Raw genomic sequence first — 22186 nt, forward strand, 5'->3', positions numbered from 1 at the left:
GAGCCGAGCCGGCACAGTGAAAGTAGATAACCGGATGAATAGGGTGGTGCTGGCGTCTGCAATTTGTCCGCTTCCTCTCACTTAGCTCGCGGTGACTGGTCGAAAATCGCGACGGCGGGCAACGGATGGTTAAGAATGCCACTAAAACAGATGCTCAACAAACAAGAGTTGGCAGAGCGATGTCGTATACGTGCCGAAAGGGCTCGATAACGTTATATTGCCACACAAAATATTTTATTATACGGAAATAAAGATTATGCCATCTGTTTGCGGTTGTAATTTTTGAACACTAAAAGATATGTTTTCTTCAAATCACAGAACTCTCCTTTTCACTTTTTTTTGTTAAACCAAGCACGAGGGAAAACAGCATAATGTATAACTCCGGCGCGTTCGTTTTTTGCTATTCTCTTATATGTTGCGTTTCTTCGCGTCCTGTACCTTAAATAGCGCATGCTTCTGCGGCAACGACTATGTAATTTGCGTATGTCACACGATGTAGTCCATAATTTATACAGCTGTTCAGAAGAAAAGGAAACAGTATACTCTGTTTTATATAAAGAGGTGTACATGAACGGATTTGGGAGAATAAATAAATGTCCACGAATAACGTATGATGAGGCACACATGTACAAACAGCTTCACAATAACAGAATATGTGGCCCTTGAAGCGGCCTAGAGGAGGAAAGTTTGATCTGACTATACTGCCACGTTTTGCTTTCCGAAAACTCTCCGAGTGTTTGTTCGCTGGCGGCTGACATCTTTAATACGTGTGCGTGCAGGAGATATAGGCATCATTGGTGATGCTGGCAGCCTGCTTTCGCTATGCTAAACAAAAATTGGCAAACGTGTGCCACACACACACACACACACACACACACACACACGCACGCACGCACGCACGCACGCACGCACGCACACGCGCACACACACGCACGCACGCACGCACGCACACACGCACACGCACACACACCACACGCACACACACACACGCACACACACCAAAAACAAAGAAATTGCAAAATGTCACGAATTCGCGAAAACAGAACCTTAACACGTCATTCCCATTCACCGTCTATGCGCACTGGGTGCAGGGACATGGTCAGAACAAGTATAATGATCTATAGTGAACAGAAATGGCCCGCTATAATTCCGCACCCAAAATCAAATTTGGTAGATTCCCCTCAAATCGGCTTTTTATCCTTATAGCTCCAAAATTACTTCTCCATAGGGACACACATGTCTTAAACACCAGTCTGCCCGCTCCCTTCCCTGTGATATTTCTCGAATGAGGAAGTCTCTCTTCGTAGAATATAGGCGGGGGCACCTTTTACACCTTCCATCACCTGGGCCTAGGGTCCAGTGGACATTCACTACCTGATGTAGCTCTGCCTAGAAACGAGGGCTACTCGAGAAAGGATGCTGACGGTTACCAATCTCTGAGCGCATCAGGCAGACAGTTACAGGAGTTGGCTCATGGAGGACAACTTGAACACAATGAGCAGTTATGCCGCAGGGCTAGATTTAAAAAAAAGTCACGTCGTGAAACCTTGTTGCCATCAGAAAATATTATATTCTCCTATTCTCGCTTTTTGGTCATCACATTTCGGTAAGGATATGGTACATTTATTATTCCCCAGAAGTAATAAAGCCATGAGCTACTTGAGCATGACCAATGAGCATGACATAATACGCACAGGCATGGCCTACACTTGCGCCCGTGTCACCACAACCAACCGCTTGGACCGTGCGTGCAATATCCAGAGAGGGAGATTAGGATGGACTGCAACGATTGTAATGGCATCATTGGAATCAGACATATGCTGGCGGGGTGCCCCGCGACTCTCCCCTACCTCGTTGAAGAATGGACACAGTGGGAGAAAAGGATTCAAAGCCCATTATTTCAGGACCAACTAAGGGCCGTCCAGAGGGCCCATGATGTCGCTGAAAGGCTTGGCCTGACAGTGCCAACGTGGGAGCGGCCCGCCTTGACTTAAGAAGTCGAGCCTCCGGACCTCATTCGAATAAATGTTTTCACACACACACACTCGCACGCGCTTGACAGCGCCCTTGCAGAAGCAAAACTGCTAGCAATCTTTTTTGTTTCGAACTTACAGATCGAATGAGACATAATCATTTATGGACGCTTCGCGGTTTATTCAACGTATGTTACTCAGTATATGTAATACTTAACTCGGTTTAATGTGAAACGAGATCACCGACCTGGTTTGATGTCCCTTTGAGCTTCGCTTTCCACCTTGTCACCGCAGTCGTTGTCCGTGTCGGACGCCCCGCCATCCGCCTTGTCGTCTCCAGATTCATTGTTCTTGTTACGCGGCTCCCACGTCATTTTATTCTCTTTTTTGAGTCGCCGCCGAGCGTTCGCGAACCACGTGGACACCTGCAGCATAAAGTAGCCACACATTTTAGCACCCTGTCTACCGTTCCCGCGTGACAGTGGTCCATGACCAGTACAACCGATCGCACTCTCAGCAGGCAAGATTCCCGAGGCAAATTCTTACCTGCGTTAGAGTCATCTTGGTGATTATTGCCAGCATAATTTTCTCTCCTTTCGTTGGGTACGGGTTCTTGCGGTGTTCATACAGCCAGGCTTTCAGCGTGTTGGTTGTCTCTCGTGTAGCGTTTTTTCGCCGTGCTGCACTATCCATTGCCCCATACCTAAAAAGTAGAGAAAAATATTCGCATTTATGCATGATGTGTACATAGTCATGACTACGACTAGAGTTCATACGGCTATTCACAGACGTTTAAGCGACACGCAAACTAGAAAATGGCTTTTTGTTCTTTTATTTATTTATTTATTTATTTATTTATTTATTTATTTATTTATTTATTTATTTATTGCGGTAAGGCAAATAATGTGAAGGGAAGCGAACGGGTGCACTGCGCATATATCGCACGCGAGCGGAATGCATCCTTGGCTGCATAATCAAGGGCCTACTGTATGTCCATCTCAGGTCTGCAACCATGTATACGGGCTTGGGAACGGAGCAGCGTCATCTCGTCCATGCGGTCATGTGCACCGCGCTTCACTAATAGTTATGCGTTAGAGGTTGCCAGAAAACTCATGATTACTGTGGCTTCTAGGTTCCCAAAGCTTCTGTGAACAGCTGCACAGACGTTTATGTCCTCTGAACTGACGATGCAAGACCCCCTTTTTCCCTTTTTTCCAATTCAACAATATTGCTTTCATAGTCTGGTATAGATAGTGCAATGTGGTGCAGACCTCTGGGTTATACGGAGAAGTGAGCACAACTTTCACGACAAACGACATCATTATCATTATAGCAATGTCGGGCCATTTTACTAGTCTTCATGGGGTGCTTGCAAGGGAAGTCACGGAGAACAAAATTATTTTTCGTGCCCTACCAATTTTGCAATCGGCGATACAGTGCCGAGTGTTTCAATGAATGAATTCAGAGCATGACAGACCAATACTTTATTTACTTGAGCAGCAATTTTTATCGACCTAAAATAATGGATTGACAGAGAAAAGTCGATGCTATTCAACCACATCGCTAAGTATACGAACTTTCATCTATCTTGAAGTTCTTTTAGAGCACAAACGGTATTTGACGTTGACTACACTACTGACCTGTCGCCATAGGGGCTGTAGGCAGCCAGAGCAGGGTCATATGGATAGCAAGCAGCCGCCGCTTGAGGAATAGTTCCCCAGGTTGCCCGGTTGTCCTGTTGACAAAAAAGAAAGTCATTATAAGCCACTTTTTTTGGTACATAAACTAAAGGGACGCTACCTTTATTGTTGTTATTCAAGAACGCTTTCTTCCTTCCCTACTGAACGCTTTTCATATACGCAGTTCACAAATTACGACCTGGCACGCAATTGCTATACCGCAGAACTCGTTGCTGATGATGAACCGTTTCATCGTATAAGTAACCGCTCCACAAAATTTTCGCTTCGCATAGATTCCAAAATGCACCTTTGATCTGCTTTTTTTTTCATTATTTTTATTGCCAAATTATCATGTGGCGCTCAAGCACATCACACGGAATGAGAAACGCTGGTATAATTCACTTCAATTCGCTCACCGCTGATAATGGCGTCTACAGATGCTTTCTAAGATTACACGTCATATATTACTACGTCTAGCTTCATGATGGTTGCGTACCATGGGTTTTCATTATGGGTAAGATTCACCTCGAATGTTGTTAAAATGAATGCTGTGTGCACATATACAAGAGCACAAAAAAAGTGTCTATCATTACATTTCCCAGAAAGCTTACATGGATCCTGCATTTAATATATACTTACTTTCAAGAACACGCCTTTAAGAACACTGCACTGGCGTGATCGCTAAATATGAGAGCCTTGGAAGCATTTCTGATTTAGACATTGGTAATTTTTCTCTGAAGATAAACGACATACAGCATATTAAAATTTTGCCTCTATAGCAGTTCGCGATTGTTCTAAATATTTCGAATAAACTAATCCGCAGGCACAGTCTCTGTTTTCTTGCACTGGGGGCGTCGTGTCGTCAGTAGCTGTGCAGGAAAATTGCTACAACGCAAGCCTTTGAGTCATTTGCCTTAAAGCAAACGAAAACTGTCAATTATATCGCAAATGACTGTGGAAGTATAGTTGTTCAAGTACGTCAGCTGGAGTATTCTTCTGTTCCTGTCATCTTCCTTGAAAGGAGAATGCCCTCACTTTAAAGCGGGGCACTATGGCACGATACTAAACCGGTTGTAGGCTATGCAGTGGTTCTTGTGTACGACGGTATTCATGGAGCTTTAGTGTGCCTGTCAGAAGGCACTGCCTTTCTATGTCTAAACGCCTTTGCAGTAATGGAAGTGCCGCAGAAAGCTCACAAAACTCTCCAACAACACTTCGGCCTGCGCGAAGCTGGCTTTTGAGCTTTCCACACGCGCAGTGTACTTTTCACTCATGGAGAACTTCAAATAACTAACTATGAGCTGCCTATAGAGCACTGTGCCCTCCACGTGATCGGATGGAAAAAGGGCCAATAGGCGAATAGCCGCCTCAGAACAAGACGAAATAAGCGATGAGGCGTGTGCAAATATTAGCACGAAAGATACGAAAATGTCACGTAAGAAGTTCAAATGGGAATTCAGTTTTCTCCACATAATAGTGATGTTTGTACCCAAAATATTCATTAATCTGTAAAAATATCGCTCAGCTTATTTAAAACAACGTCGAAAAAGGCTCAGAATCTTCTTGTTCAGTATCATTCTCTACAGCGCGGAACCTTAGTCTCGGAGTAAGCAGCGATGCATGGTTATCGCCTCTATAGAGATTCTAATGAGGATGTACATATATGTCACCTATAGGTGTGCTGCTCAGCGGGGAACGTGAAAAAGCTATTCAACGTAGAGACTTGTGAGGCCAAGAATTGAAATTCGTTTTTAGAAACTAAACGATAAAAATGCGCTAAGGACCTCCCTTTCGCATGAAGAAATATTGCGGCTACACCGAAGAAGATCCTCGTCTCTAATAGCACTCAAAATTATTGTGAGCACACGACAAGGTGTGCCCTTCGACGAGTGCTCTTGCTCGAAGTAAAGGCGTGTTCTGTATATGTGCCTCATGTGACGGGGCATGGGCACGTCAAAAACCTCATGTGGCCATCATAATATTATCTGGTCGAAAGACAAAAGCGTCTTGAGACGTTGAGAAATAGAGGTATTAACGTGCGTGTGTGTGATATCGACAGCCAGGGTTTCCAAAAGGAGAAATTCATAGCTTGTAACGAAACATCGCTACCGCCATAGAGCAAATATTGAGAAATAATAGTACAACCCTCCAAAACGCCGGCTCGTCGGCTCGCGGTCACCGTGAACAGCTGCTGTACGAAACGCTCGAATCGGAGCGCACTTGCGACAGTCACCGCCTGAAAGCGCTCGGGACGCGTGGATGCGCCGCGAGACGTGCAGGTCACAAGGTTGCTCCGTGCGCACCCGAGTGTCTCACCGCTCGGCTCGGCCGAGGAGCGTTTCCACGCGTTTGCCAGCATACTTGCGGCGACGAGAAACTCTTGCGCATGGCCTTAAGTACAGGCACGAGAAGTTCGCAAGGAGAGGCGGGGAAGAGAAAAGATTTACGACTTTGTGATGGAGGCTGCGACTGCTAATTGCTCTCCGTCTGTCGCTGCAGATCTTGTTGAAACGGCTACCGCACATGTGCTGCGAGCACGCTGTCATCCCGCACAGAAGGCGGTGGCGCAGCCGAACGGACGCTAATAGCCGAAGGTCTTAAATTGCGCTCCTAGTAGCTCTGTCTTGCCGGTGCTTCCGCTCGCCATCGCGGCTCCGTATAACGACGTCTCACTCAACGGCCTCCGCGGCCGACCGGCTGCTCTCTCCTGACCATCGAAGATTTTCCGAAAGAGCGTGTTTGCTTGGTTGTTATATGACTTACTCTAACGTTCTTCTTTAGGAACTAGTGTGCGTGCCCGTCGGTGGGCATGTCTCGTGCCCCCGTAATGGGTTTAATGATGGCCCATTTTCCGCTTTCTTCAGCTGCGAGAGGCAATGCAATTAGTGAAGATTAATCTAAATCTTGACGTCACTGTGGATAACTGTGTAGGCAGAAAACGAAAACAAGGCGTTTTAAAAAGCACCCAGTGAGTCCAGGCAGCGTTTCGCGCGATTCGTCATCAACAGACGACCACAGTCAGTTGGGGAACATAACTGCGTTAGTGCAAAATACAAATCGTGATGTCGCCTGAAGTGTACAAGTGGCTCACATCGCTCCTCGCTCTATTGAAGCTCCATTGTTTAGCATTTAGATCTCTTTGCAAAACTCCTGTCAACACGCTAAGGAGGGCGCCTGCCTTATCTTATTTCAGATAAATATTACAGAAGGAAGAAAAGAGGACGGGTTTTAGTTCTAGGTGAAGAGAACTGTTCAACAGTCTCACCTCCTGTGGCAGTCTAACCTGTTCACGTATACTAGTTGGTTTAGAATACGCAAGTGGAGAATGCCTGAGATACAACAGCTTAAATTGTCTGAAGAAACAAAATATGAAGCTAAAGCCTGAGCCAGCGTTAATAACATGACAGCCCAAAATTTCTTTTGTTCTGTCAGTACCCAGACAAGTTCATCGTGTGAAACCTGCCGTGGCCACGAAGATGAGACAATAGGGACTCAGCAGTGGCGTAGCTGATTACACCGAACACCTTCATTGGGTGCTTTTTTTTTGTCTGTAATTTTTCTTCACCTTGTTTTCTTTCTTTTTTTCAGCACTCCTTGTTAGTAAGAACAATAGATGCGCAGCTGCAACCAGTGAACATAGTGACTGAGCTTGCGAAATTATGCGCTTAACTTCCACTCTATCTAGATCACCCAGAAGCTGCTTCAGAATACGCGTTCACAGCATGCTGCAGTTTTGAGCAGTGCTCAGTATTTTTGTGCAGGAAAAAGTGAGGCTGTAGGCCTGTCGTGTTTGCTTTTTCCTGCAGACTCGTTCTTCGCGCCTTAATCGTGAGTTTTTTCAGCCGTGTGTCATTAGCTAACAATCAACATATTACGCTGTTTAAGTGCAACAACACCGCAGCATCTTGAACTAAACGAAAATATACTCTTCCGCAATTGACTGGCAAAAATTGTAGTGTACAAGTCACAAATTCAGGAAAGCTCATGGACTAAAGTACTTGATCAAGGTTGGAACCAGTGTGGTGGCGGCTAATGAACCATGTAATTTCACATGTTCCTTCTCATTCATCTTCTAGAGTCAAATTTTCTGTCCGCCCTTCTTTGGTATGTATTTCGGTATGTTTACTGGCAATGTAGTCAGTAAGTGAGGCTACTCGGCTTCTTGGTGATTACCGTCTAGTAAAAGAAAAAGAAAGAGAAAAGAAAGAAACTCAGTGCATAGCTGTCGACGTTAGAGTACCAGGGAATGTACTGCCTGTGGGAGTGGCCCTGTGAAGTAACGTTATTTATCGTTGAATAAACCTGCGAAATGACACGCACATTTCTACGAGGTAATGATTATAGACACATTATTCTTGCAGAAATGTGCACAGAGAGTTGTTATACATGGTTGAATGAACCAGCAGAATTTCGCCTACTCGTGTAGCGAAAAGGACAGCATGAGTGGGCTGAGGCATAGTTACTAGCGTTAACAAGACTAACGAACGAAAAAAAGTTTGGACAGGACAGAGCTGCTAGCGTTCTGTTTTGTCCAAACTTTTTTTTTTCGTTAGTCTTGTTAGCGCTAGTAACTATGCCTCAGCAAATGCATCAACACCAACTAGCCCAACTTTCTGCGTTAAGGACAGCCTGATGCCCTCTGACCAGTAGTGAGCGTACCTGTTGTCGTAGAAAAGATTTCCAAAAATTAAAAAATAGAATTGTCATATCATGCGCACAGCGCCTTTACACTTCGCCGAACTCCAGGCGTCTTCATTCGCGTCAACGATGCGAAAAATATAATTAATTTTTGTCGTCGTATTGGCCGGCTCGCCCTGATCATTTGGCTGTGCGGCGTTCTCTTTTCTCGAAACTACCCGACGAAACTAACAACAGTCTCGCAAAACTACAGGACAGTGAAATTCGTGAAAAAGGTACGAAAAGGTAACCGATAGTCGGATTCCTCAGTCAGAGGAAATGTTGTGTATGCTACAGTGACCTGTGTGCCGCAAGGCTGCGTTTGCCTCGACGAGGCGGCTAGTTTCCTCGCAGAGCGAAGAGTAGGGCTCACAGAATAATAACCGAGATTCGGACGGACAGCTTTGCTCCGCGCAGGCCGGGAAGTGTGTGTGTGTGTGTGGGGGGGGGGGGGGGGCGTCACTTGTGCAGCAGTCCGGGACTATCCCTTCAGCCTTGCGCAAGAGAAAGCGCGAGCTGTCGGTAAAGTGTAACCTGATTCCACTCCGCGTTCATGTTTAATGTATGCTATCCTGTGAGCGCGCACACGCCGCCTGCTTATCAACGCCGCGGTTCCGTTGCGCTTCGCGGAGGGCGCGTGCCTTATTCAGAGGTAGCGTGGCGTGTCTGCGCTTGCATATCGCTATGTCGGGGAATACACTGGGCCGTGGATTGCATTGTGACCGCATAAATTATGCTTTCGGTGCGCAGGCAGGCGCTATCCGCACGTAGCCCTCGAATCCGTGCGTTCCCGTGGCGAGCGTCGCCGATGCGTGCGGCGCACGGATCGCGCTCGTGGCTGTTTGGATGAATGTGCACTCCCGATGGCCACGCAGAGCTGTCGTCGTTGGCCGTGGAAATGCTGCGCGTGCGCGCCGCAACCATTTCTCGCATCCAGCTGACACCTCTTGTGCTTTGGCTTTTGAAGAAGAGATGGCTTCACAATCGTATTCACAATCGTATTCACAAACGCATTTAAGTGTCATCCATACAGGCGCGCTTTTTGTCCCTCTCTTCCATTAGGTTTTCACGCCATCGCATGGACCAGTTCTCGCGGCAGGCTCGTCGTTGGATGTGCCTTAAGACACGGAAATTCCCACTTTGCAGCCTTGCGGAAGTGGTCTTATCTCGGCTTCAGTGGCCATTTTTGGAACGACAAATGCAGTAAAAAATGTCAGAAAAAAAAAACACTAGAGCATCGCGTGCTCCACGCCATCTAATTCGTCATTATAGTGGCACTGTTGCACTTAGTGGTGAGCGAATGGAACATTGCTGCACTAAAGGCGCTATGAAAATGTGCCAGGTTGAGTGCGGTTTGCGGCAAGAAAAGACGGGCGAAACGGTAGAAAAGTGTCACCCGAACATACTCTTTCATATAATAAATATCAGCTATGGTAGTTTACAAAACGAATAATCTAGAGCTTTCCGCACTTAGTGTGGGCGACGATAGTGCGATACTTGGTGCTCCCGTTTGTATCAATCATTGTTCTCCTTTCCACAACCATTTCTGTTTTTGACTTCCGCACGATATTGAAGACCTTGCAATAGAGTGCATTGAAATTATCCGACGCTTTTCAAAGGCATCAATAAAGCATTGGATCAAACATGAAAGTGTATAATATAGAAGGCTCATCATTAGCTATAGAGTGTCTCCCGTAGAGGACGGTAACGTAGTCTCGCAAAATAAAAACACTGAGCCTACCCAGTGTTTTTGTTTTCTGTGGCGCAGTTTAATTTTTTTCTAAGAATTTAAAAAAACAATCTACTACTACTACTACTACTACTACTACTACTACCACTACTACTACTACTACTACTACTACTACTAATAATAATAATAATAAGAAGAAGAAGAAGAAGAACAAGAACAAGAAAGACAACAACAACAACAACAACAACGAGAAGAAGTAATAAGGCACCGTGTTTCATACGTACGTAATTGATGATGCGAACAGTACCTATCGTTTTCGTCTACTGGCCAGTACAGCGACTCAAAAAGCAAAATGGGTGAGAACGGCATTATTTTCAGCTGTTTGATTCTTTCTTGCTATTGTATTTTTCTTCCCAATATCGACATGAAAAGAGTAGCCGTCGTTGTCACTTCGTTCCAGAACCTTATAAAACTCTTTTCACTGCCCTAAAAAACTGGGACCACGTGTTTATATCATTGCTTGCATGTCTCTAGGAAACTAGTTTCAGTAGCCGTATTTTATAACGAATCTTTTCATTATCTATTGTTTTTGGCCTTCGTCACTGACTCGAACTAAACCACGCCGTCGCTATCAGCGGGATCAGTCACTCAATGTGAAAGATTATAAGTAAAAGAAAAATAAACCCGAATGAAAATAATTATTGCACGATAGGTACTGGGACATCCATGCTCAGTAGCCTGACATTATGGGTCAGGTTTGAGTTTCATGCTGGTAAATACCTCAACCAACATGAGCCTATGTATAGGCGTGTATGATGTTTATCGTATGACTAAATATCCTGGAGAAATTATAGTTAAGGATGTCAGGCCGCACAGGTCATTGAGTTTGTACAACACAGTAAATATACAACCCTACCTACTAATTAGCCCCCGCTTGTGTATGGCTTCGTAGTGGCTCCAAATATTTGGGTGCGTTTCAAAGCAAGAAACTTGGTTACCATTGTAATGAGCGGTCTGATACCCTCGCATGATGTACATGGCCTCATGTTGGTGTATTACTTCGTAGTTAATTTCTTTTTTAAGTTTCAATATCGTCTTTGCCTCACATATATCCGCCTTTCTGCTCGCCTGCGTATTAAAACGTGAAAAGGCTATCTGAATATCTTTATTAAGCTCGTAAAATGTGGTATTCCAGGATTCTTCTTACTTTTTCTGAGGCTGTCAAGAATTTGCACATAGATTCAGTGAACAAAATTCATTTGTTATTTTTGCCTAATTTATGAAACATGAAAAAGCATTGGTATTTGCGGCATCATTATTAACGCTGTCATTCGTATACACGAACACCCGCGAAATCTAGCAAAAGTGATCGCATCCCCAAAAGCTACTCAACGAGAAAACGGCCTATGATCTTGTTCTTTTATGAGCAAAATAAAAATTGATATGTTCGTGGTGATTACAAACCGTTGGGTTCCCACCCTGAGCAGGGGCGCTATAACGTAAAGCTATTCCAAACTTTTCTATTCCAATTCTGCAATCAGCCCTACACGATTGATCAAAAAATGTTCGACCCATATCCATTGCGCCTGTCTGTCGCGCGACGTCACGAGAACGGTGTACACGCCCCATGTTATATGATATGTGAACACTGATTATGCATGATTAGACCAAACGCAAGAAAAATAATAATTCCTGATTCGACGCCTTGTTCGTCATTAGCGATAAAGGCGTCGTTTGACCGACTGCTACTGGTCAGACGTTTTCGGGTTGCGCCCGCTTCGCCTGTCTCTCACGCGACGTCACAAAGCCGCGAAAACTCACCGCGTCAAAGTGAGGTGTACGCGTTAAAGGCGCATTAATATGTCGAATAAAACTGAAATATTTTCGGAAAGCTGGAGACTGCCCCGTTCCGAAACGAATAGAATATGGCTGTCCGCCGATCACTGTGGCACTAAATACTCGGAGCTGCCGGGCAGCATGGATTTATTTGCGTATAATAAAATAATTTGCAGGGGGTGTACAACGTTATCGACACCGTTCGACACGTGTACGACACCACTCTGCCAACGCTTCTTTGCTGAGGACCCGTTTTAGAGGCATTATTAGATTTCCGTGGCACGCCGCCGCGATTTTAGACCCGCCAGCGCAAGCCAACTAAGCGGAAGCGGACCCGTCGCAAACGCCGGCACCACCCTCCTCATCCGGTTATCAACTTTCGCTGTGCTGACTCAGCCCCATCGAAACTATCTCCACCTGAGTGTGCTCCTCGCCTCTTCTCAGCCAGCTAGACAAGAAAAACTGCTCAATGTAGGCAATTCTATTCGCTTTGAAGGCTAAAGAGAGTGACATACTACAAACGAGAAGCGCGTTTGATTGGGCTTTTCAAACAAGCCTGCGGGTTACCACCCGATGCTTGCGTTGTTGGTTACGTAAATTTGAAGTCAAAAGATTGGAATAAAAACAGATTAGAATAGTTTTACGTTATAGGGCCCCTGATGACATCAAAGGCATCGCGTGTACAATGTTAGGTGGCTGCAATTTCATCAGCATTGCTTAAAAAAAATGAAAACGAACTATGAGGTCCGTATTAATGTCACTGAGCAATGTGTTGGCTTTGACCAACATGAAGGCAGCTCTTACAATAACGCTGACACCGCCTTAGTTGACGTAGTGCTAAATGACACCATGTCAATTGTGTTTACGTGTTTAACCACCGGGCACCGACTCCACAACTAAGTGATAAAGCGAAAGAAATTGACAAAGGAAAGGCAGGGAGGTTAACCAGGAGTGAGCCCGGTTCAGGCGGCACGTCGTTGCAACGATTGCGCTCACCAGGGAAGGGTAGAAAGCTGCTGAGCTGGTGCCCAGTGCTGCCACGTATCCCGACTGGTCGGCGTACGAGGGCGGGTAGAGGCCGTTGACGGCGAGGCCCGTGGCCAGCCGCGGATACAAGAACCGGGATGGCTCGTAGCAAACGGGCTGCTCGGATGCCATGGGGCTTTCGGGCGCGCCGCCGCCAGCGCCGCCGCTCCCGCTTGACGTCGAAGAGGCGCCCGAGGACGGCTCGGCGCAGCTGGGCGAGGACGCGCCGCCGGACACCAGCAACTGCGAACACCATGAGACACATCAGCCGCGGTTTACGACCCGTTGGCCAATCATCAAATGAAGAGAAGAAATGCCACTGTCAAGAAACGCTTTCCGACGTGCTCGCGAAAGGACATCTCCACGTGATGCATGCGTCCTGATTACACTGCACGTACCGTAGAATATCTTCGAAATCTGTCTAGTTCACTTGTAACGAATAAAAGTGTTTTAACTGCCTTTTTGTTAATGAAAACATGGACTGTTACAGCAACAAATGTGCTAGACATCATATGGCAGTGGACATAGAGAAAGGGTGCGCTCGCAGCTACCCGTGTTCCTTCTGCTTCTGCATGCAGTAGACTGAGGAACACGCGCCAACGGTGGACATACTGGCAATATCAACAAATTGTGACTGAAAGTCATGTTCTCCTGCTGTTACCCGTGTAACGGTGAAGGGATAGCCAGAGAGGACGGCGAATACGGCGATGACGGGAATAACAGCTGGAAGACGCTATTGCTGACATTTACCGTGTGTTTTCCGTGGGCTGCAATCGGCACTAGAGAACTTTGTAATGACGTCGTTGACTTATACAACCAGATATTATAAAAACAGTTGTTCTAATGGGGATTATTTTATTGTTGGGATATAATGGTCCCAAAGCTGCATACGGACTATGAGAGAGAAGTTAGACAGCTGGGCCAGTTGGTCCACGAATGAATAGGAAAAAACCAGTGGTGAACACGGGACACGTAGAAACATAAATACGACGAGCCAACCCGGAGCGAGCACCTACACGTTTACTATGTCAAAATGACCTAAATACACCAAAAATTATCTGTAAACACCCGTGTATCAACGGTCGCCTCAGAGAACACAAGAATTCATAACTGAAGGCGCACACTTTCCAAGTCACAGTGCGGATTTGCCTGATTGATTAAAAGTATACAAATGTCCTTTCAAACAATATCGCGGTAACACTAGGACCGAGAGGGGCATATTTGATGATTTTCATGTCATTAGTCAGGGTAACATGTGCGTCAGTGCTGCATCCCAAAGCCGCATTGATGAAGAGATGATATTTCATAGTGTTGTGTATATGTATAGTGCGCGTATGAAAGCGTCGCTTCTTACTTTCTAGCGATAAATTTTTTGCGCATATTCCTGGAACCGTGCTCCATTGGACATGTTCTATTCATGAAAAATAGAACAAGTGCAGTGAGTGTCTCTCTTTTCTTTTTTGCATATAACACAACATTATATTTCTATCAACCTCGACTTCGAAGCATTCATCAGCACTTACGATATGAACATACCCTAATTCAAGATTGTAATTATTCGTTTCGTCACTTGACTCAAACTACAAGAGAGTTTAAAAAAAATTAAATTATGGGATTTTACCTGCCAAAACCACTTTCTGATTGTGGGGCACGCCGGGATGTGGGACTCCGGAAATTTGGACCACCTGGGGTTCTTTAACGTGCTGCTAAATCAAGAGTGTTTTCGCATTTCGCCCCCAACGAAGTGCGGTGGCCGTGGCCGGGATTTAAGAGAGCTTGCTGTTGTGCAAGTTGGTACAATCTATTTGAAATAAAGTGCAGCGGTGGCGTAGAGGTAGAACATCCACCTCGCGTGCAAGGGGAACGTGGTTCGAATCCCGGTGCCGCGCAATTTTTCACCGGATAAAAAAAAATAAAATCCGCGTGTTGATAAAATTGCATAAACAGGCCTGGAGTGTGGTCTGATCCCGGTGACCAGAACCGGTAATGTACTCCCTCACCAGAGCAGGATTGGCCACCCTGGTGCAGTACTCGGACACAACCTCCTATATGAACACAACAATCAAGCCCCGGCCCTCAGTCCCCAGCAGCTGTGAAGCAACTGACCACGGTGGCGGTCAGACCTGCAACGCAGCAGAGGGTGCTAAGAATCTCTGGTTCCGGACAGGCCGCCATTAGAATCTGAACCGGGCAACGCTTAACGCTAGAACGTTATCTAGTGAGGCGAGTCTAGCAGTGCTATTGGAGCAATTAAAGGGCAGTAAATGGGATATAATAGGGCTCAGTGAAGTTGGGAGGACGAAAGAAGCATATACAGTGCTGAAAAGCGGGCACGTCCTGTGCTACCGGGGCTTAGCGGAGAGACGAGAACTAGGAATCGGATTCCTGATTAATAAGGATATAGCTGGCAACATACAGGAATTCTATAGCATTAACGAGAGGGTGACAGGTCTTGTTGTGAAACTTAATAACAGGTACAAATTCAAGATCGTACAAGTGTACGCCCCTACATCCAGTCATGATGACCAAGAAGTCGAAAGCTTCTATGAAGACGTGGAATCGGCGATGGATTAAGTCGAAAAAAAATACACTATACTGATTGGCGACTTCAATGTCAGGGTAGACAAGAAGCAGGCTGGAGACAAGTCAGTGGGGGAATATGACATAGGTTCTAGGAATAGCAGGAGAGAGTCATTAGTAAAGTTTGTAGAACAGAATAATATGCGGATAATGAATACATTCTTCCGCAAGCGGGATAGCCGGAAGTGGATGTGGAGGAACCCGAATGGAATGAAATGAAATATAGTTTATACTCTGCGCTAACCCTGGCATCATACAAGATGGGGACGTGCTCGGCAAGGCACGCTGCAGTGACCATAGGATGGTAAGAACTCGAATTAGCATAGACTAGAGGAAGGAACGGAAGAAACTGCTACATAAGAAGCCGATCAATGAGTTATCAGTAAAAGGGAAAATAGAGGAATTCCGGATCAAGCTACAAAACAGATATTCGGCCTTAGCTCAGGAAGAGGACCTTAGTGTTGAAGATATGAACAACAATCTTATGGGCATCATTAAGGAATGTGGAATAGCAGTCGGTTGTAACTGCGTTAGACAGGATGCCAGTAAGCTATCGCAGGAGACGAAATATCTGATCAAGAAACGCCAATGTATCAAAGCCTCTAACCCTACAGCTAGAATAGAACTGGCAGAACTTTCCAAGTTAATGAACAAGCGTAAGACAGCTGACATAAGGAAGTATAATATGGATAGAATTGAACATGCTCTCAGGAATGGAGGTAGCCTAAAAGTAGTGAAGAAGAAACTAGGAATAGGCAAGAATCAGATGTATGCGTTAAGAGACAAAGCCGGCAATATCATTACTAATATGGATGAGACAGATCAAGTGGCTGAGGAGTTCTATAGAGATTTATACAGTACCAGTGGCACCCACGACGATAATGGAAGAGAGAATAGTCTAGAGGAATTAGAAATCCAACAGGTAACGCCGGAAGAAGTAAAGAAAGCCTTGGGAGCTATGCCAAGGGGGAAGGCAGCTGGGGAGGATCACGTAACAGCAGATTTGTTGAAGGATGGTGGGCAGATTGTTCTAGAGAAACTGTCCACCCTGTATACGCAATGCCTCATTACCTCAAGCGTACCGGAATCTTGGAAGAACGCTAACATAATCCTAATCCATAAGAAAGGGGACGCCAAAGACTTGAAAAATTATAGACCGATAAGCTTACTGTCAATTGCCTACAAACTATTTACTAAGGTAATCGCAAATAGAACCAGGAACACCTTAAACTTCTGTCAAGGAAAGGACCAGGCAGTATTCCGTAAAGGCTACTCAACAATAGACCATATTCACACTATCACTCAGGTGATAGAGAAATGTGCGGAATATAACCAACCCTTATATATAGCTTTCATTGATTACGAGAAAGCGTTTGATTCTGTCGAAACCTCAGCAGTCATGGAGGCATTACGGAATCAGGGTGTAGACGAGCCGTATGTAAAAATACTGAAAGATATCTATAGCGGCTCCACAGCCACCGTAGTCCTCCATAAAGAAAGCAACAAAATCCCAATAAAGAAAGGCGTCAGGCAGGGAGATACGATCTCTCCAATGCTATTCACAGCGTGTTTACACGAGGTATTCAGAGACCTGGATTGGAAAGAATTGGGGATAAGAGTTAATGGACAATACCTTAGTAACTTGCGATTCACTGATGATATTGCCTTGCTTAGTAACTCAGGGGCCAACTGCAATGCATGCTCACTGACCTCGAGAGGCAAAGCAGAAGGGTGGGTCTAAAAATTAATCTGCAGAAAACTAAAGTAATGTTTAACAGTCTCACTACAGACTGGGTAGGAGGATCTATCCATCCCCGCATCCCAAGCTGACAAGAGAAGAGGCCGTGATCTTCTAAAAACTACAGACCGGCACATTCCCGCACGGCACCCTGCTACACGCCAGGTATCCTACGAGCTGCACTCACAAATGCGCCTTCTGCTCTACGCCCAATACACTCTACCACATGGCATGGGAATGTCAACAAAACCCATCGACACCGCCCATCACCGCATCAACCGTCGAGCAGTGGGAGGCCCAGCTGACAAGCTCGAGCCCTAAAGACCGGCCTCGCCTGGTGAGCAGGGCCAAGCTATCGGCTCAGGCGCACGGCATCCTGGACTAAGGACGCCGCCCACCTCGGACGATTTTACCGTCGGCTCATTTCAACTAATAAAGTTTATTCCTCCTCCTCCTCTCGGAAGAGAACAGCAGTTCACGCTAGGTAGCGAGGCACTGGAAGTGGTATGAAAATACATCTACTTAGGGCAGGTAGTGACCACGGATCCGGATCATGCGACGGAAATAATTAGAAGAATAAGAATTGGCTGGGGTGCTTTTGGCAGGCATTCTCAGATCATGAACAGCAGGTTGCCATTATCCCTCAAGACAAAGGTGTATAACAGCTGTGTCTAAGCAGTACTCACGTACGTGGCAGAAACCTGGAGGCTTACCAAAAGGGTTCTACTTAAATTCAGGACGACGCAACGAGCTATGGAAAGAAGAATGATGGGTGTAACGTTAAGGGATAAGAAAAGAGCAGATTGGGTTAGGGAACAAACGCGAGTTAATGACATCTTAGTTTAAATTAAGGAAAAAGAAATGGGCATGGGCAGGACATGTAATGAGGAGGAAAGATAACCGATGGTCATTAAGGGTTACGGACTGGACTCCAAGGGAACGGAAGCGTAGCAGGGGGCGGCAGATAGTTAGGTGGGCGGATGAGATTAAGAAGTGTGCAGGGATGACAAGGCCACAATTAGTACATGACCGGGGTAGTTGGAGAAGTATGGCAGAGGCCTTTGCCCTGCAGTGGGCGTAACCAGGCTGATGATGATGATGATGATGATGATGATGATGATGATTTAAAATAACAGCAGCGCAAACTAACGAAGTCATCTAGAAATTGAGCACAACAATGAAATGGCGACGGCCACCGGCATCATGCCACTGCACTTGTCGTGCAGAAACCATGCGGATGCGATTTCCAACTTGTTGGATGTCAAGAGCATGGGATAATCTGTCGAAAGCGCGCGAACTTTCAATTGTAACGCTGAGACACTGGAGGAGAACCTCAGGCGTGTCTCGAACCTTCCGGATTCAAGCAATTTAGTTGAGTTCTTTGGTGAAGGCAGGTTCGAGTTGGCCGAGCGAGACAGTTATAGTGATAAAATGCCGGTTTATGGAAGAACCTTATGGTGATAGGGTGAACAATCACATTCGACCGGCAAGAAACTTAGGCTGGGATGATGTAACGTTTATATTTCAATTCTTTTCTTTTTCGCACTACGTTAATGGTCCAAGCAGCGCTCCGCGTTGCAGTCATAGGATGGGCCAGCCGCGAGCGGTGCAGAAGTAGGGAACAGATCAAGCGAAACGACTTTTTACAGTAAACAGGCCTTAGGGTACCGAAAGCTCTAAAATACAGAAAGTTCGCGTTCAGTGGCAATGTAAGAATGGCGGACAATCAATTAAAACTGTGAGACGCATTGTGATATCCACTCAGGAAACACAGTCGACAGGCTTTATTCGATACCTAATAGTTCACTGCAGTATGGTCACTTGCAGGGATCAGCCCTGCTTGCACACCTGCTTAGAGAAAACTATTAGTGCAACGCATTATTGTAGTTACTTGACTTGGACGAAAAGATGACTTATCGGCGGTGGGAGCTAAGGCAGAGTTCAGGTATCACGTGACGCTATAGTGCAAAAAAGCATGTTCCTCATCCGCCAGACAAGGCCCTGAGTGGCAATGGCAAACACTCACAGGGCTAGATCAAGTACAAATAAATGACCAAGACAGCGCCCGCATTGATAGCCGTCGTAGTAGCACAATTAGTAGTGCAACGCACGCGTAATGCGGAGGTTGTGGGTTCGGCTCCCACCAGCGACGAGCTATCGTTTCTGCCACTTTCATTGCCCTTTCCCCCAGCGAATGACCCCTATGCTTTCCTTGGATATATATATATATATATATATATATATGTATGTATATCCCTTGATGCAAGCGGTCTACAAACTTCGAATTGCTGGTCTGTACAATGTTCTGGCCTGGGAGTATGATGATGATGATGATGATGATGATGATGATGATGATAATGATGATTCACTGGCATACCCTTTGAAACGGGGCGGGGACAAATCGTCACCTAGCCTACTTGAGTCCTCATTTAATGTAAAGCGACACCTTATGTCGGCATCATTCAGAATCATGATCGATGTGATCAGAAAATTTGGCCGTCAACATTAAGAAACTACAGCAAAGAGCGTATATATTAATATATACCAAATGCAATAGTGTGCAGTTACTCTGTGTAACCTGCCTGTGTGTCTTGCAGGTAGTTTGGGTAGACTGTGGTAAACAGATCGACCAATAAATACTTTGCTCGACAGATGGAACGAAGGGATTAGAATGCATTCGGGTGGTACTCGGGCTGTAGATGACATTTTCGAACGTACCGCCGGACCCAAAAGGTTTCAGACAACAAGATTTGAGAAACGCAATTTTTTTTACAATCTTCGCCACTTAACCTAGAATTGAGAGGTGCAGTGTCACAAGTGGAAGTAAGCATTGAAATTTTCATTTCTGCTGAGGATAGACTGTCTGCGACGAAATGTTTTTTTTTTTCCCCAGATACCATGCTCCGAAAACTGTCGCATGCAGGTTCATCCGTTGTTTCTTGCCTGTGTAGCGTAAGCCTTATGGAATCTGATAATACGACGAATATTTATGATTGTCGGGCAGGGCCGAGTATAGTACTAGGAGCTAACTCAACGGAGCCTGAAGCGCCAGAAGGCGGAGTGTTTGTGATTCAGCGTTATCCAGAACTTTCTTATTCGAAACTTGTCGGAGGACGTCCAATAGCGTGCAGACACAGTTCCCATGCACTATTTCCTAGCGCTTACATCCTAGCTTACATGAATGCCCGTGGGTGACTTCAGTGGTAGTCGATACAGCGTCCGACCCCCCCCCCCCCTTTTGTTTTCTCCACCAACTGCACTAGCACTCCCGTATACTTTCCCGAAACTCTGAATTACACCTAAAAGCCATCCTCTCGGGCAATGAAGATTCATTCGTCATTCATTCATTCATTCATTCATTCATTCATTCATTCATTCATTCATTCATTCATTCATTCATTCATTTATTCGTTCGTTCGTTCGTTCGTTCGTTCGTTCGTTTGTTCGTTCGTTCGTTCGTTCGTTCGTTCGTTCCTTCGTTCGTTCGTTCGTTCGTTCGTTCGTTCGTTCGTTCGTTCGTTCGTTCGTTCGTTCGTTCGTTCGTTCGTTCGTGAGCGCCGAAGGCAGCCATTTAGGACAGAGTAGCATACAGTAGGGCGGCTGCTTCAGTGTATGCCCCGGCTGCGAAAATGGGGAACATTCGACACGATCATCATCACAGTGCTACGTGGTGTGAAGTGTCCCGCCACACTAGTCACTCCCAAACAGAGCGTTGGCAACTGCTCGAGTTCGATCGTATCCCGTGGTTCCGTCCATGAAAGAACAAGGACAATTTCTCCCCAATAGCAAGGGCCAAGCCCTGACTAGTGGGCTTGGATAGCAAGGGTGTTACGCAGGTCACTTCCTGGTATGCAGTGACCCTGATGCCGATGTCATCTGTCCAGACAAATGTTTTCACTCCTGTTTTTCTGCCCGAATTAGTGGGATGCTAGGCGTACGTTATGACAGACTGGAGTTAATACTCTAGATCGCGCTAGATCGCAATCACAAGTGCACATATTATCTAGTGCCTCACGTACGAGCATGGATGCGTCCATCACTGAGAAACACGTGGGCAAAGTGCAGTACATACCCCGTGACTCCAATTCTATGTATTTGGAATAAGAGGACTTCCCATAACACACAACCACTCGCCTAGCAACCGGTATTCTCATAGGCAATCTCATTTCTAGGGAGCGAATGTCGATCGAGAGCTGCCGGGGCCAAGAATCGTATTGCTGTGCTAGCTTCTCGCTAACGTTTAGCAATAAATCATCTTTAACATATACACAACACCTATTTTACTAAGACCGGACAGATTTTTCTTTAATCGCCTGTGTCAGATAGCGCTTTTCCGCCTTTTCAGGTTAGTTACCCGAAGAGGCGGACATTACTTCCTCGACATATCGCAATGTCATACAGCTAATTAAGAAAATTCAGTGATTAATTTCTTACATTTTCACTTGAGTACCGATGTTTAAACTATAGGCGAGTAGCAGTCTTACTAACATAATTATGTCTACCTGCGCAGCTCGAGCTTACGCAGGTAGTCGTCGGAACGGGCTGTTGCGGCCGATTAGCTAGAGGCCACAAATGATAGCCGAGGATGGCGCGTGCTAACATTTTTGTGGTACGCTTTGATCTGTCATCTCAAAGCGCATTGAGCAGTTTTAGTGCATAATTGCAGTGGGCGTGCGCTGTTGTAGAAGCCAGTAACATTAATGCTGTGCTGCGATCTTCTGCTTGATGTCTGATGGGCTGAGTTTCTCTATGCGAGCAATGGCGTGACTTTTCATACTCGTCATGACACTCGGTTGGGTGGTAGCAGAGAGAAGTGTGGTGTTCGTCTCTGAGAGCGGTCAAGTTTGTCACTGAAGAGTTTTGAGCACTTCTATCGTTCTTATTTTTTCCTAGTTTGAGCTTTCTCTCGTTCATATGGCTGGGGATGATTTCTTTTCTCGATGTTTTTCAGGTTGTAATCTTCGATGCGAGATGAAACAATGCAAAA

At 45.7% G+C, this 22186-nt stretch overlaps 1 protein-coding gene across 1 annotated transcript in view; it reads right to left on the reverse strand.

Annotated features, from left to right (window-relative positions):
- Positions 1-22186, reverse strand: part of LOC142560626 (uncharacterized) — a 133344-nt gene that overhangs the window by 46216 nt on the left and 64942 nt on the right. Inside the window, exons 2-5 of the mRNA XM_075672851.1 lie at positions 12852-13124; positions 3614-3708; positions 2520-2676; positions 2221-2398 (exon numbers count right to left, since the gene is read on the reverse strand). Of these exons, the coding sequence (XP_075528966.1) occupies positions 2221-2398; positions 2520-2676; positions 3614-3708; positions 12852-13124 (703 nt within the window). The remainder of the gene's footprint in view (positions 1-2220; positions 2399-2519; positions 2677-3613; positions 3709-12851; positions 13125-22186) is intronic.

This window comes from Dermacentor variabilis, chromosome 1, assembly GCF_050947875.1.
Source record: "Dermacentor variabilis isolate Ectoservices chromosome 1, ASM5094787v1, whole genome shotgun sequence".
In the NCBI taxonomy this organism is placed as follows: Eukaryota; Metazoa; Arthropoda; class Arachnida; order Ixodida; family Ixodidae; genus Dermacentor; species Dermacentor variabilis.